Here is a 14,256-nt window from a genome sequence, read left to right as displayed (position 1 = left end):
GAACTCGGGTCTCCCTGGTCCTAGTCCAGCACTCTAACCACTACACCACGCTGGTTCTGCCCAAATCATTTGCTATCTTTGGTAGTGGGGGGGGCAGTTTGTCCCTTCTCTCTCTGCCCACCCGGCACCCCATCAGTTGCACATGTATGGGCACAAGATCTAAACAGAATGTACAGAAGGAGTCCAACATGTGTAGGCTTGAACAGCATAATCAATATCTCTGATATAAATAGCAGTGTCCACTGGCCTTGGAGGTAGAGTGCTGCATTGGGTTGGCTTGGGAGGAATGCACCCTTGCACTCCCCTGCCACATATAGGAAAGCAATTGGGGGAGAGCATTGCCCGGAACTTGCGCTTGCGTATCCAGTGTCGGTAGTGCCAAAAAATAAAAAATCTGAAGGATGAATGCTCCAAAGAAAGACCAGTCCTCTTCCTATGAGTGGGTGAATAATTCCCATTTTGCTTACTGGTGTGTGAGTGAACAAAATAATACTTGTAGAAGGTCCAGTTATTACAAATAATTCTTGTAGAGGTCCAGCAACAAGTGACTCTGGGTTAGTGGGTGAGAGCTGGTGCTGTATTTTGAGAAGCAGACTATCTACAAATAGCTACAGTCTCCATAATGTGCCCAGGAGAGTCGAAATGCATATGGCCAATAGGAGCCACAAAAGAACAGGTAGCTGAAAATTGGCTTCATACACTGGATCTTCTTCTCTACATATGGAGATTACACCACATAGTCTTGCATCTTGAACAATTTGTTCAAGGACCTCTTGACTTACTGGACCTCTACAAGAACTGCGAAAGACTTTCTACCTACTTGGGACTGTCAAGGTTTCATTTTAAACTTTCTACATAATTGTTCCATAAATGTGGGACAATTATTATATTGTTAAATGTAATAAGTAATAAAGAATAATAATATGCTATTTCAGAATTTTACTATGCTACATTTTATGGTAATAATTCTTTATTGAAGTATTACAAGAGTATTGCTTAATATATTTGTTTTTCTAGTGTACAATGGGTTTTTGTTTGGGTGCAGTTGTGACTTGGTGAACCCTTCCCATTTTTGCTGCTTTGTTTTTGTTGACCTGATATGCCGAAAAACATTCAGCCACACTGGGCAATTCTGCAAGTTGTACTTGATTTTAGAGCATGCAAAAGCTGGAAATGTATTGACTTCAGACCTGCACCTATAAATATTGTACTTACATAAATCCTATTCAGACATTATGGTGTATGTGTGTTCAAATGCCTGTACATGTGTGCAATTTTTTTGTGTGAATGATGGTACATGCATTCCTTTTAAAAGTGAACCTGGGTACAGGCCTCCTGAAATCCAGGGAAGTGTAGTTCTGTCTGTCTGTCTATCTAATTCATACACCGCCCCAAACTTTTGTCTCTGGGCGGTTAACAATAGCATAAAACCAGTTAAAAACATATACAAAAAACTTAAAAACAATTTAACAATTTAAAAATAAACCAAAGATTAAAACCCCAATTTTTTTGTTTAGGAAGCTGGGAAAGCTTGGGCAAAAAGATGGGTTTTAAGGTGTTTTTTGAAAATTGCCAGAGATGGGGAGGATCGTATCTCAGCAGGGAGTGCATTCCACAATCTCGGGGCAGCGACTGAGAAAGCCTGTTTCTTTGTAGCTACCAAACAAGTTGGCAGTAACTGGAGACAAACCTCCTCAGATGACCTCAATGGGTGGTGGGGCTCGTAGTGAAGAAGACGCTCTCTTAGATACCCAGGGCCTAAGCCGTTTAGGGCTTTATAAGTTATAACTAGCACTTTGTATTTTGTCCGGAAACCTATTGGCAGCCAGTGTAGCTCCATCAGTAGAGGAGTAATGTGGTCTCTGAGATGACCCAGAGACCAACCTGGCTGCCACATTCTGAACCAGCTGAAGTTTCTGGACTACATACAAAGGCAGCCCCACATAGATCGCATTACAGAAGTCAAGTCTGGAGGTTACCAACAGATGTACCACTGTTTTGAGGTTGTTGATCTCGAGAAACGGGCGCAGCTGGCGTATCAGCCAGAGCTGATATAAAGCACCCCTGGTCACCGCCTCAACCTGAGAAATGAGGGAGAGGTGTGAATCCAGAAGTACTCCCAGACTGTGAACCTGTTCCTTGGGGAAGTGTGACCCCATCTAGAACAGATAGATCAAAATTGTCTCTTGAGTTCTGACCCCACACAATAAGTACCTCCGTCTTATCTGGATTCAGCTTCAGTTTATTCTCCCTCATCCAGCCCATTACTGCTTCCAGGCAGGCATTTAGGGAGGATATGCCAACTCCTGAAGAAGTTGACATGGAGAAGTAGATCTGGGAAGTCGAAGAGAAGTAGATCTGGAGAAGTAGATCTGGGAAGCATTGAACATGTATGAATAACTGTGGGTGGGGTGGGTGGGGAGGGAGAGTGCATGAGCACTGGTTTTGTGGTAGAAAGCATGACTTGTCTCCCTAGCTAAGCACAGTCCTCCCTGGTTACATATGAATGGGAGACTACATGTGTGAGCACTGTAAGATATTCCCCTCAGGGGATGGAGCTGCTCTAAGAAGAGTATCTAGGTTCTAAGTTCACTCCCTGACATCTCCATGATAAAGCTGAGAGAGATTCCTGCCTGCAACCTTGGAGAAGCCGCTGACAGTCTATGTAGACAAGACTGAGCCAGATGGACCTATGGTCTGACTTTGTATATGGCAGCTTCCTACATTCCTATATAATGTGTGAATAGGACTATATAATGTACAGTTAACCCTAAGTAGAATGTACTAAAATATTTTCATGGCAAGTCCGTTGTGTGATCTAGTACTTATTTTCTGCTTTCTTTCTAAAATGCGATGTTAGGTTTGATAGAATGTGAAGAACCCAACAATCGTCTAGATAAGTTCACAGGAACCTTGAGCTGGAGAGGAAGGAGATACGCACTGGATGCTGACAAAATCTTGTTACGTGGCTGTAAAATCCGGAACACAGATGCTTGTCATGGGCTTGTCGTATTTGCAGGTATCTATGTAGTGAGTAGAGTGTAGATGCTGTCTGTTTAAAAAGGGAAGTCTTCATTTTTAAATTTCAGGTAGCTGTGTTCATCAATTGTAGTAAAAACCATAATGAGAATCAGTAGTTCTATCTAGGGATGTGCACGGAACTGTGGAGCTGCGGTCCGGCACTGGTGTGTGGGGCTCCTTAAGGGTGGGGGAGGGTGTACTTACCCCGCCGGTGTGTTTCCCCCACCGGCGCGCTCATTTTGTAAAGCTTTTGGGGCGGCAGGATGCCTCCCTGCCTCCCCTTCCCCCAGTCATCGGCAAAAGGCTTCAAAAAGCCTTTTGCACGTGTGCATGTTGCGCGTGCACGTTGCGTCTCTGCGATGCGCACACACACGACACGGAGACGTGACGTGCACCCGTGACTTGGGCATGCACAAAAGGCTTTTTTGAAGCCTTTTGCCGACAACTGGGGGAAGGGGCGGCAGAGAGGTATCCTGCCACCCCAAAAGCTTTACAAAATGAATGCGGTGTGTGTGGGGGTAAGTACACCCTCCCCCGCCCTTAAAAAGACCCCCATACCAGCGCCAGACTGCCCTCATGTCCGGACCGGTTCGGAGGCCTTCAGAATGGCCTCCGGACCAGTCCGGGCTCATCCCTAGTTCTATCTAGATCAGGGGTTCTCAAACCTGGGTCTCCAGGTGGAGTTAGAGTGCAACTCCCTTGTTGTGACTGGGGATTATGGGAGTAGTAGTCCCACAACATCTGTGGACCCCAGGTTGGGAAACCCTGATGTAGATGAACCATCCAGGAGTTTTAATGATAGATTTGTGCATGAGCTTTTGTAGGAGACAGAAGTGGGCTGTCACCCATGAAAACCCATGCTCAGATATATCACTAAAACACCTTGACAGGTACCTGTTTCCCTTATTCATTTTATTTATTCTATTCATTTTGTTTTGTTTCATTCGTTATGTATGTATACTGCTAACTTGGCAAAGAGGAACCTTTTACCATGGTGATTCTCTTTATTTAGAAGGGGGAGAGTAAATCGACCCCCAGCACAGTACTTCCAGTGACTGTTGTTGGTGTCTGTCTTATGTTTCTTTTAGATTGTGAGCCCTTTGGGGACAGGGATCCATCTTATTTATTTATTATTTCTCTATGTAAACCGCCCTGAGCCATTTTTGGAAGGGCGGTATAGAAATCGAATTATTATTATTATTATTACTGCCCCAAACTTCCGTCCCTGGAAGTTTGCACCAGAATGTCCACTAAATACTATGATAGACATGAATGTCCATTTAGACATATATATGAATGTCTACTAAATACTATGAGAGATCACTACAAGAATCTGCATAGTGCTAAAATAAGTATTCTGATTCATTGGTTTGTTCAGCCTTTGAGAAAACACAGTTGCATCTAGAATATTAATAGCTGCTAAAAATGCAGTGATATTTACATAGCAATTTTAATGTGATTTTAGGAGCAGACACAAAAATAATGAAAAACAGTGGAAAAACACGGTTTAAAAGGACTAAGATTGACTCTCTTATGAATTACATGGTTTATACGGTAAGATTTTTCTTTTTCTTTTTAGAGTTTACAGAAGGTGTACCTTATTACTGGTTGCTAGTATTCACTTTTGAGCAGAGTAAATATTGATTATGCCCAGTGAAGCATGTTCTGAGGGATCAGTTGTGTGGATATCCTGGTATGGAGTCCGCAAAAAAAGAAGAAAAAGTGCTCACTTCTACTTCTAGTGCTCCACTGCATTCAATGGAAGTTTTCATGAGTAAATAGCTACTATATTTGGAAATGACATTTTTAAATTATGTGAAAGTTGTAGGTGAGAGGCCACCATCAAAGAAGTGATATGCACACATTAGGAAGCATCATGCACACAATTGGGACATCATTTGTTTCTCTTCAGCATTTCCCACTGCCTAAAAGCAAGCTACTTTAGCTGAGCAACAGCCTGACTCTTCAGCAGCAGGAATTGCCCTTCCTTTTTTGGATTTTGATCGAAGATGTTGTATTTGCTGGCAGAACTATTTTCAAGGAATGAAAATGTTCACTTGTTATAAGAAGTACATGGCCCATGGTTTTCCAAGATAACCCCCCATCTCTGTAATGTCTCATTTTAAAGGGTTCTTTTAATTTCTCAAAATAAATGATGCATCATTTATTTTGAGCCCCTGGTGGCGCAGTGGTAAAACTGCCGCCCTGTAACCAGAAGGTTACAAGTTCGATCCTGACCAGGGGCTCAAGGTTGACTCAGCCTTCCATCCTTCCGAGGTCGGTAAAATGAGTACCCAGAATGTTGGGGGCAATATGCTAAATCATTGTAAACCGCTTAGAGAGCTCCGGCTATAGAGCGGTATATAAATGTAAGTGCTATTGCTAAGTGCTATTTATTCTATAGATTGCTCCTATATATGACTTCTGTTTGAATGATGTGGTAGATGCAGATTACCCTGGTCCTGTGAAAGGACAGAGTTGTATGTAAGTTTGTCATCTTCTCCAGTCTAGGCTTTTCTTGTAGAAGTGGGCATGGTATAAAGCATGCCGTTTAGTTAGTGTTTTGAACTAGTATGTGTTAAGTCATGTGATGACACTGTGCATACATGGGAAATATATATTTAATTTATATTAAATTTCTCTGCACTGTCAGAGATAATTCTGTATTGAGAGTTGGGAGTGTTGACAGGTGGAACTCTGACTAAATTCCCTTGTGGTGTTATGGAATTCTGTCCGAATTGTCTTCCGCTACCTGTGGTTGCCAGGAGTCGACACCGACTCGAGGGTGCAACTTTACCTTTACCCTGTCTCCATCTCACCTTCTCTTGGCTCCCTGTTCTTTCTCCCGATTCCCTCCCCCCATTATCTGAGGGCCTCAGTGAGACACCCCCTTCTGAAGTTTGGAGTCAACCACCCTTGCTGTGGCTTGAGTTGTAAAATAACCATTGTTTTCTTTAAGCTCTTCAAGACCCTGGACAGCCTTGTGCATTCTGGAGTATGTAGTTCTTTTGTCTGCATCTTTTAATATAACTACGTGTCCCACAATGCTCCACACTCCTGGGGACTTCTAAGAATTTAAAGGAGTAAAAGGGGCATCTTAAAAAAGAAACCACAGCAAAAGTTAATAACTATTTTGTATAATTCCTGTCTCCTGCATTGGACTAAAAGCTGTTTCTGATGTAATCTTTTTGAATTCACATAAGTGGTGAAGGTGGATTTTAGTCAGTATTTTGACACTAATTTGCTCTATGAACAGCAGGAGCAACTTTCCCATTTGGCAACTCTAGTCATCTGTCTAGGGAAGTGCTTTTTAAATTATTTACTTGAACAGTGAACATTTCTCTGTTGTCTTATTTTTCTGGAGTGGATGACAATTTTAAAAATAAAGCATAGCAGGACGACAACTTTAAAAATAGTTCATGGTAGTTATTTGAGGGATCGCAGATGATGAATTTCAGCTGTTCCCATATAAATCCTGGTTTTGTTGTATTGTTTCAGATCTTCGTTTTACTCATCTTGGTGTCTGCTGGTCTGGCTATTGGACACACCTACTGGGAGCAGCAGATTGGCAATCATTCTTGGTACCTCTGGGATGGACTGGATTATACCCCTTCATACCGCGGCTTCCTTAACTTCTGGGGCTACATTATTGTCCTTAACACTATGGTTCCCATTTCTCTCTATGTGAGGTAACAGATTTTTATTTGCTCACTTGTTTTGTTTTGTTCTTTATAAGAATGTATAGCCTGCTGTTCAGTTTGGAGGTTTCCATAGTAGGTTACTATGATCTATAAGATGTCCAGTAAAATACATTGACTGACATCCAGACTAGGTTATTCAGTAGTACTACTCAGAAATGGCTCTGAAGGGCTGCGTGATTTCAACAGGATTATTCAGAATTAATTTAGTCTGGATGTCAACCAATATCAATATTATTATTCGAAACAACAGAACAAATTTTAAACCTTAAACATTGCCTCTACTCACTGGACAAAGAAACACCTCTTCAGCAGCTGTTGCTGGTGTCTCCTTTGTGTTTGTGGATTTTGTGTTTGTTAAAGATTGTGAGTTCTTTTGGGACAGGGAACCATTTCCTCACACCTTTTTTTGTGTACACTGATTTGAGAACTTCTTTGTTGAAAAGCAGTATATAAATATTCTAATACTAATAAAAACATAGAACAGTGAAATAGGTATGAAAATAAAAGCCAGCATAAACTAACAAGCTCTAAACAACTGGGGGGAAATAAAAATTATTTTACCAGGTGCTGAAAGAAATGTAGGAAAGACACGAATTGGAATTTGGGGGGAGGGAATTCTGCAGATGGGATGCCGTACCTGAGAACTAGAGATGTGCATGAATTGATGTTTGTGATTCAATTCAAACTCATATCTGATCAGATTTGATTAGAGTTTTATTTGATTCGATATGGATTTGACCCACTTTTAAAGGTCCAGGGGGCACCAAAGTGAGGTGGTGGGTAGGAGTGCCACCTACCACCCACATTTCAAGGCAGTGGGGCACTCAGCTGATATTCAATGAATTTTTTAGTTTTTAGATTTTGTATCACTGGGCAATTTACAGTAAAACAATACAAATTACAACAGAAAAGGTTACAAGTTTACAACAATTTTAAATTTTAAAACCACTTTTAAAACTATTAAAACAGTATTTAATTAAAAGCCTGGGTGAACAGATGCTTCTTTAAAGACTTTTAAAAAGTTGCCGGAGATGAGGCAGCTCTTATTTCAGCAGGGAGTGCATTTGAAAGCTTTGGGGGGCAGGAAGGGAGAAGGCCTGTCCCTGAGTAGTCACCAGATGAGCCAGTGGCAACTGCCGATGAACCTCTGCAGTTATGGCGGTACTGATCCTCTCTATCTTTTGTGTGTCTGTGTTTTCACACATTCAGGCTGGTTATTTATTTATTAATTATTTATTTTACATTTTATATCCCACTCTTCCTCCAAGGAGCCCAGAGCAGTGTATTACATACTTAGGTTTCTCCTCACAACAACCCTGTGAAGAAGCTGTTTTCTCCCATTATTCCAAACCTTGTTTAAGAGTGGGGAAATGATAGTGGCATTTATTCTGTGTTAATGAATTCCTCATTTTGGCAAATACCTTGCTTTCTGTGTGTTGAGGATACTTTCAAATGATGGTAATCCTTATTATCCAACCAGTGTTGAAGTGATTCGTTTGGGCCAAAGCTATTTTATCAACTGGGACTTGCAAATGTATTACCCAGAGAAGGATACAGCTGCTAAGGCCAGAACTACCACTCTGAATGAACAGCTTGGACAAATCCACTACATCTTCTCAGATAAGACTGGGACACTGACACAGAACATCATGACGTTCAAAAAATGTTGTATAAATGGACACACCTATGGTAAGTCAAGGCTTTATTCATTCTAGGAGAGCTTTGCCATGCTGACTCCCTCAGGGTCTTAAAGAAAGATCTTAAAACTCCATCTGTTTGAAGAGGCTTTTAAATGTCTCTTACTGCAGTTTGGGTATGATGATTTTATTGTTTTCAATCCTGCTTTAATTGGGTCTTAAAGACCAGGGGATCTCAAACTTAGGTCCTCAGGTCTTGATGGACTACAACTCCCATCATGACCAAAGGCTATTGGGGCTATGTATGATGGGAGTTGCAGACCAGTAACAGCTGGAGATCAAGTTTAAGAACCTTTGGCATGATATGAATTCATGGAGGACAAGCCGATAACACTATTGACCATGATAACAAAACAGAGCATCCATGCACAGAAGCAGCGTCCCTTTTGAGTAATCAACATTGGGAAGAGGCAATAAGGGAAGGCTATTGTTTTTGTGGGCTGTGTAGAGGCAACTGTTGTGGCACTAGAAATATTTCCATATCGGTTTTCAACATCAATACATTTCTCAAAGCAGTTTACATAGCAAATAAAATGAAAAGATGGATTCTTGCCCCGAAGGGGCTTACAGTATGAAAAGAGACACAGTTTGAAAAGAGACCAGTGGCAATCAGCCACTGGAGAGATGGTGTGCTGGTGCAGAATAGGGCCAGTTGCTCTTCCCCTGTTAAAGATAAGAGGGCCACTTAAAACAAATTGTAAACCTTTCTCTAAGGAAAAGCATATACAAACTTCAGTTCAGATGGTATCTTACACCTCATAGACTGAATCATATCTACCATTTAAAGATGACAACTGTCGGAGATGTCCAGCAACAGGGGCAGATATTTTGCACATCTTTGGGTCTTGCCCCAAGATTGCTATATTCTGGAAAGATGTTCAAAATGCAGTAAAGGAAATGACTGGATATCCTGTTTGGCCCTGGAGTACTACTATTTGGTGTTATAAGAGAAGGCATGCTAAAAGAAGACCTGGAATTAGTTACCTATCTGTTGGTAGCAACTAAGATGTCTGTCACTCTGGGTTGTGTTTTTTTGTTTGTTTTTTTTTGCGGGGTGGGGGGAACTCTGCCACCTCCTAAATTAGATTGGCTAAATTATGTCTGGAAAATTGTTTTCAAGGTTAACTTGACTTATAAAAATTCTAATGAGACTGATTCTATAAACAAATTTGTGCAGAACTGGATTCTATTAATTCAATATTGGAATACTATGATGCAAGATTGTGTATATCCTTATAGTGTATTTCCAGTGATATGATTCAGTGATTTGATGACTTTTGTATATGTATATTTATTTGTTTTATGTATATACCACCTGACTCCAAAGGCTAAGGGGTTTGCCATAACACCTATATAGAAATGTGTTAATATTTTTCTCTGTTTATAAAATAAAATGTTTTAATATGAGTGCCACCACTTTGGAAGGTTCCTCTTTGCTCATCTAGAAACAGAATGCTGTACTAAATTGACATCTGGTGTGATCCAGCAAGTCAGTTCTTGTGTTTTAAATTTGATATTGGTTTTCTTTTCAGGCGAAATCAGGGATAAGATGGGCCAACCTCGTAATCATCCTGAGGTAAGAGGTTTTCAGCGGTGCATCTGAAAATGGTGGGGCCTGAGAAATGGCAAGGCTTCAGTACCGAATGACTCCCTCAGCAGCTCCATAGCTGAATGAAATACCTTTTGAGACTCGCTCTAGTCTAGACAACTATGTGTGTAACCCTGTGACACCAATACCCTGAATGGCACAGAAAGCAGGGATTTGGCACACTTGGGCAGGCTCAGATCTAGCAGCATTTGTGTTTTGTATTCAAGGATGAAAAGGTCTTTTACCTTGAAGGTTATATTACCCACCCAAATTAAAGGCATACATTATTTATCTACCTAGAGCTGATTTACTTTCTGTTTGGGATCTAAAGCTTGGTAAATAAGGGAAATGCCAAAATGTGAGACTGTATTATAGCAGAAGCCATATTCAGAAATTATGTTCAACGTACATACAATCTGCATACAGTATAGATTCGTTTGCACATACAGTTATTCATACATGTTGAATGCAGATGCAGCAGTACATTTCCCATCTGTATTCTGCATTTGAAGAAGCTGTACTGAGGTCACTTTTAAAGTGAACATGCATATAAAATTATTCACACAAAAATATTTATATGTGTACAGACACCTGTATGGACATACAGCATAATATCTGAATAGGGTTGAATAGTCAGGACTACATCTGTCTCTCCAGTGGTGTTATGCCCCCAGCTCAGGAGATTAGAGGTATTAAGAAAGGCATTAGATGAGTGATTCTTATCATGGGGTCCACCAGATTCTTATTGTGGGGTCTACCAGATGTTGCTGAACGACAACTGCCAGCACCCACGGCCCCAATAAATTGTGGTTGGGGATGCTGGGAGTTCTAGTTCAGCAGCATCTGGTGGACCCCACATTAAGAACCACTGCATTAAACAAATTCATGGATAATAGGCCTATAACACTATTAACCACAGTAGCCAAATAGAACTCAAATGTGTACTCCTCCTTATACAGGAGCAGTATACATTTGAGTACCAGATGTTGGGAAGAGACAGAAGTGTTCCAAGGGCCAGGAACTTCTGTACTCTCTCTTCTTCTTCTTTGGACTTATTGAGCACCTGACAAAAAGTTATTACAAAACTAACACTCGTATCATTTTCTTGTTCAGCAAGTCGACTTCAGCTGGAACATGTATGCAGATGGGAAGCTTGCCTTCTATGATCAGTATCTGATTGAACAAATTAGGTCTGGGAAAGAACCTGAAATCCAACAGTTCTTCTTCCTGCTTGCACTTTGCCACACAGTGATGGTGGACACTAGTGATGGTATGTGCTGTGCTTGTATAAATGGAATCCATGTAAAGCCCTCCTCTGATGCACAGTGGGCTATGCAAAGATTCTTTGGCATGCAGTATTGATTTAAAAAATTGCTTGGGTCACAAGAGCATATATTTTTATGGCAGTAAACATTTGTACCAACAGTTTGTACCAACAGTTTGCAATGTACTGGCAACAGGCACACTGCCAAGCTGGAGTCTTACCTAACTGTGTTGAAGGCTTTTTACTACCCCCACCCAGCATCATATGCACACACCCCATGCACTGTGTTTGCTAAAGTAACTCATAAGGCAACCCATAGAAACGTTCTATAAATAACTTTAGCACTTAATGCCATGTGATGCTTCTGATCTGAAAAGCTAAATGGCAAACACAAAGTTTTCTCTCAGTTGCTTTATAAGTTGCTTAACAAATAAAGGCCTCTTGCACGTGATCAGAAGATGATAGATGGATAGATAGATAGATAGATAGATAGATAGATCAACTTTACTGCGGTCTTTGACCAGTACAGAAGCAAGCAGAAAAAACATAATATCATACACATACAGCATAACAACAACATAGCTTTACAAATATACAGTGGCACGATAAATTATTCACAACAGTGGTCATTAGTTGTTGATGTATATTCATTGCTATTATGATCAGAAGATGGTGGTTTGGGGCTGGGAAGAGTTTACCCCATGCAGAACAGATGAGGAGAGGCTCTATTGGGTTCTGGAACCCCCGCTCCCAGACGAGCACCAGAGTGGTGAGCTGAGATTGGGGAAGTCTGCTGAGAATTGGGAGAACCTTCCTGCAATGCACCATGCTGCCAGGAGAAGGGAAAACCTCATTACATCAGAGCTGGCCTCTGGTCTCGAGGGGGTAGGAGGTGGGGAAAGCCCCATTCAAGCCACTTTAAACAAGTGGTCATAAAGTGGGCTGTGCAGAGTGGCACATTGACAGGTCACAGCCTCTCCAGCTGCAGTGCACTCTTGTAAACATGGTTGCCAGCTGCTGGGACCTGAAAAAGCAATGGAAAGTACACACCACCATCAATAATCCCAGGCACCAGGGGCCAGGGCTCCTGCTGTGTGCTAACCTGGGTTAAGACTGAAGGTTAGAAGCAGGGTTATCCAGATTCAAAATACCAGGACTTGGGATTTTTGCTCTGGTTCACATGAGCCTGCAAACCTGTATTAGAGGCAGATAACCCAGGTTTAGATGCTTGTGTGAACAGGCTTAAAGTGCATTTGGAGAAAGTTCATGATGTTGGAGTGGGGTTTGTAGAAGTTGATTTAGCAAACAAAATGAACTCAAACAGTTCCTTAAAGAAAATATTGGCAGCTGCCCCAAAAGAAGAGTTGTACTCAAAATGCATTGAGCCTCAAACTATATGTGTTCTGATGTGCCTTCTCTTATTTTCATTGAGATTTCAGACAACCTCCTCATGGGGAAAAGCAGGATGGTGAAATCAGTGCGAGGGTTTCACCAGGTTTGAGTATAAAGGTGTTAGGCGCTATCAGTCACAAAGGGACCACACTGGTTTAGCTTAGCCTCTTCTGTTTTTCTCCATCTGCCAAAACCATTAACTGGAGCAGTACTGGCAAAGCTAGTCTGTGAGCTGACCTGTGGCAGAGCAAACATGTGGATGGATACAAGGATTTCAAACCATTTATTTCTTGCATCTTTAAGAGGTGTTTTTTTTGGTCTTGTTCTTCACAATCTAGGTGAACTCAACTATCAGGCAGCCTCTCCCGATGAAGGGGCATTAGTAACGGCAGCCAGAAATTTTGGTTTTGTTTATCTTTCACGGACACAAAATACCATCACAATAAGCGAGTTGGGGACTGTAAAAACATATGATGTTCTTGCCATCTTGGACTTCAACAGCGATAGAAAACGGATGTCTGTTATCAGTAAGTTTTACTGCAAAAAAAATAAATAAAAAAAATTCACATCTCCAACTGGCATCCTGACTAATGTAGCCTGCACACAGTTGCTGTGTTCCAGAGTAAAGCAGCACAGGTCATCATGCAGAGGGGATTTTCACCATCCCCCCTTTCTCTGAATTGCTCTGTATAATCCAAAAATACATCCTTGGGGACATATTTTCAGGTAGCACAGAGCACTTCAGAGGGAAGGGGAGATTGGCGAAAAGCAACCCCCCTGCGTGCTTTACTTTGGAATGAGGCGGCTGCACATGTGCTTCCTTTGCTGCACATGTGCTGCATTGGGATGTGGCTTCTGTTTCTACGGTTTGGTAGAACGATTGCTCTGAACTGTCTTTTAAAAATTGTCTTAGTCATAGCAAAAGAAATAAAAATACATGCTTATTTTGTTTACATTGGAAAATGGCTGACTTCAGTTTTGCATGGTCTCAATTACATTTTTTTTACTGGAATCTCTCTGTCATTTTCTAGTACATGTTAAATATATAAGAAAAACCACATACTCAGGATCTCTTAGGAGTAGTGGCATATTTGTTCTGTGTGGCATGCTCCTGACTATGTATGCCCTCATATTTAAAAACGTTAGCAAGTATTTTGCTGAATCTGACCAAGATCGACCTGGTTGAGTGTGTTTTGCAAGAATTCCATTGTCAGCAGGCACTGAGTAGCCACTATAAGTCAGCTACTGGTGGAGCACAAAGTATCTTCTGCCCACCTCCGGTTTGCATCATTCCAGTGTATTTGCACCACTGTTAAAGTTGCATTAATAATAATAATAAACTTTATTTGTTAGCTGCCTCATAACAAAGTGTTCTCTGGGTGACTTACAATGCCAAGGTGGCATTTAATAAAATTTTAACAGCCTTTTAGGCACTGGTCTGTTTAGACAAACCACTAGGGATGTGCATGGATTGATTTTTTTCATTTTGATTAGTACCCAAATTGAATCACCCCCAATTTGTTTTGGGTCTGAATCTGACCCCACCGAATCACCCCAGATTCTATTTGTACCCAAATTTTCCAAATGCGAATC

The 14,256-nt window shown here is 41.2% G+C and overlaps 1 protein-coding gene across 3 annotated transcripts in view; it reads left to right on the top strand.

Annotated features, from left to right (window-relative positions):
• Positions 1-14,256, top strand: part of ATP8B1 (ATPase phospholipid transporting 8B1) — a 107,503-nt gene that overhangs the window by 67,075 nt on the left and 26,172 nt on the right. For all 3 annotated transcript variants that reach the window (XM_053294666.1, XM_053294669.1, XM_053294667.1), the window contains 7 exons: positions 2,861-3,019; positions 4,487-4,575; positions 6,520-6,710; positions 8,203-8,411; positions 9,952-9,995; positions 11,121-11,277; positions 13,002-13,190. In XM_053294666.1, the coding sequence (XP_053150641.1) occupies positions 2,861-3,019; positions 4,487-4,575; positions 6,520-6,710; positions 8,203-8,411; positions 9,952-9,995; positions 11,121-11,277; positions 13,002-13,190 (1,038 nt within the window). The remainder of the gene's footprint in view (positions 1-2,860; positions 3,020-4,486; positions 4,576-6,519; positions 6,711-8,202; positions 8,412-9,951; positions 9,996-11,120; positions 11,278-13,001; positions 13,191-14,256) is intronic.

This window comes from Hemicordylus capensis, chromosome 2 (assembly GCF_027244095.1).
Source record: "Hemicordylus capensis ecotype Gifberg chromosome 2, rHemCap1.1.pri, whole genome shotgun sequence".
Taxonomy (NCBI): domain Eukaryota; kingdom Metazoa; phylum Chordata; class Lepidosauria; order Squamata; family Cordylidae; genus Hemicordylus; species Hemicordylus capensis.
Note: the sequence above shows the minus strand (reverse complement) of the source record. Positions and strands in the feature narration are given on the sequence as shown.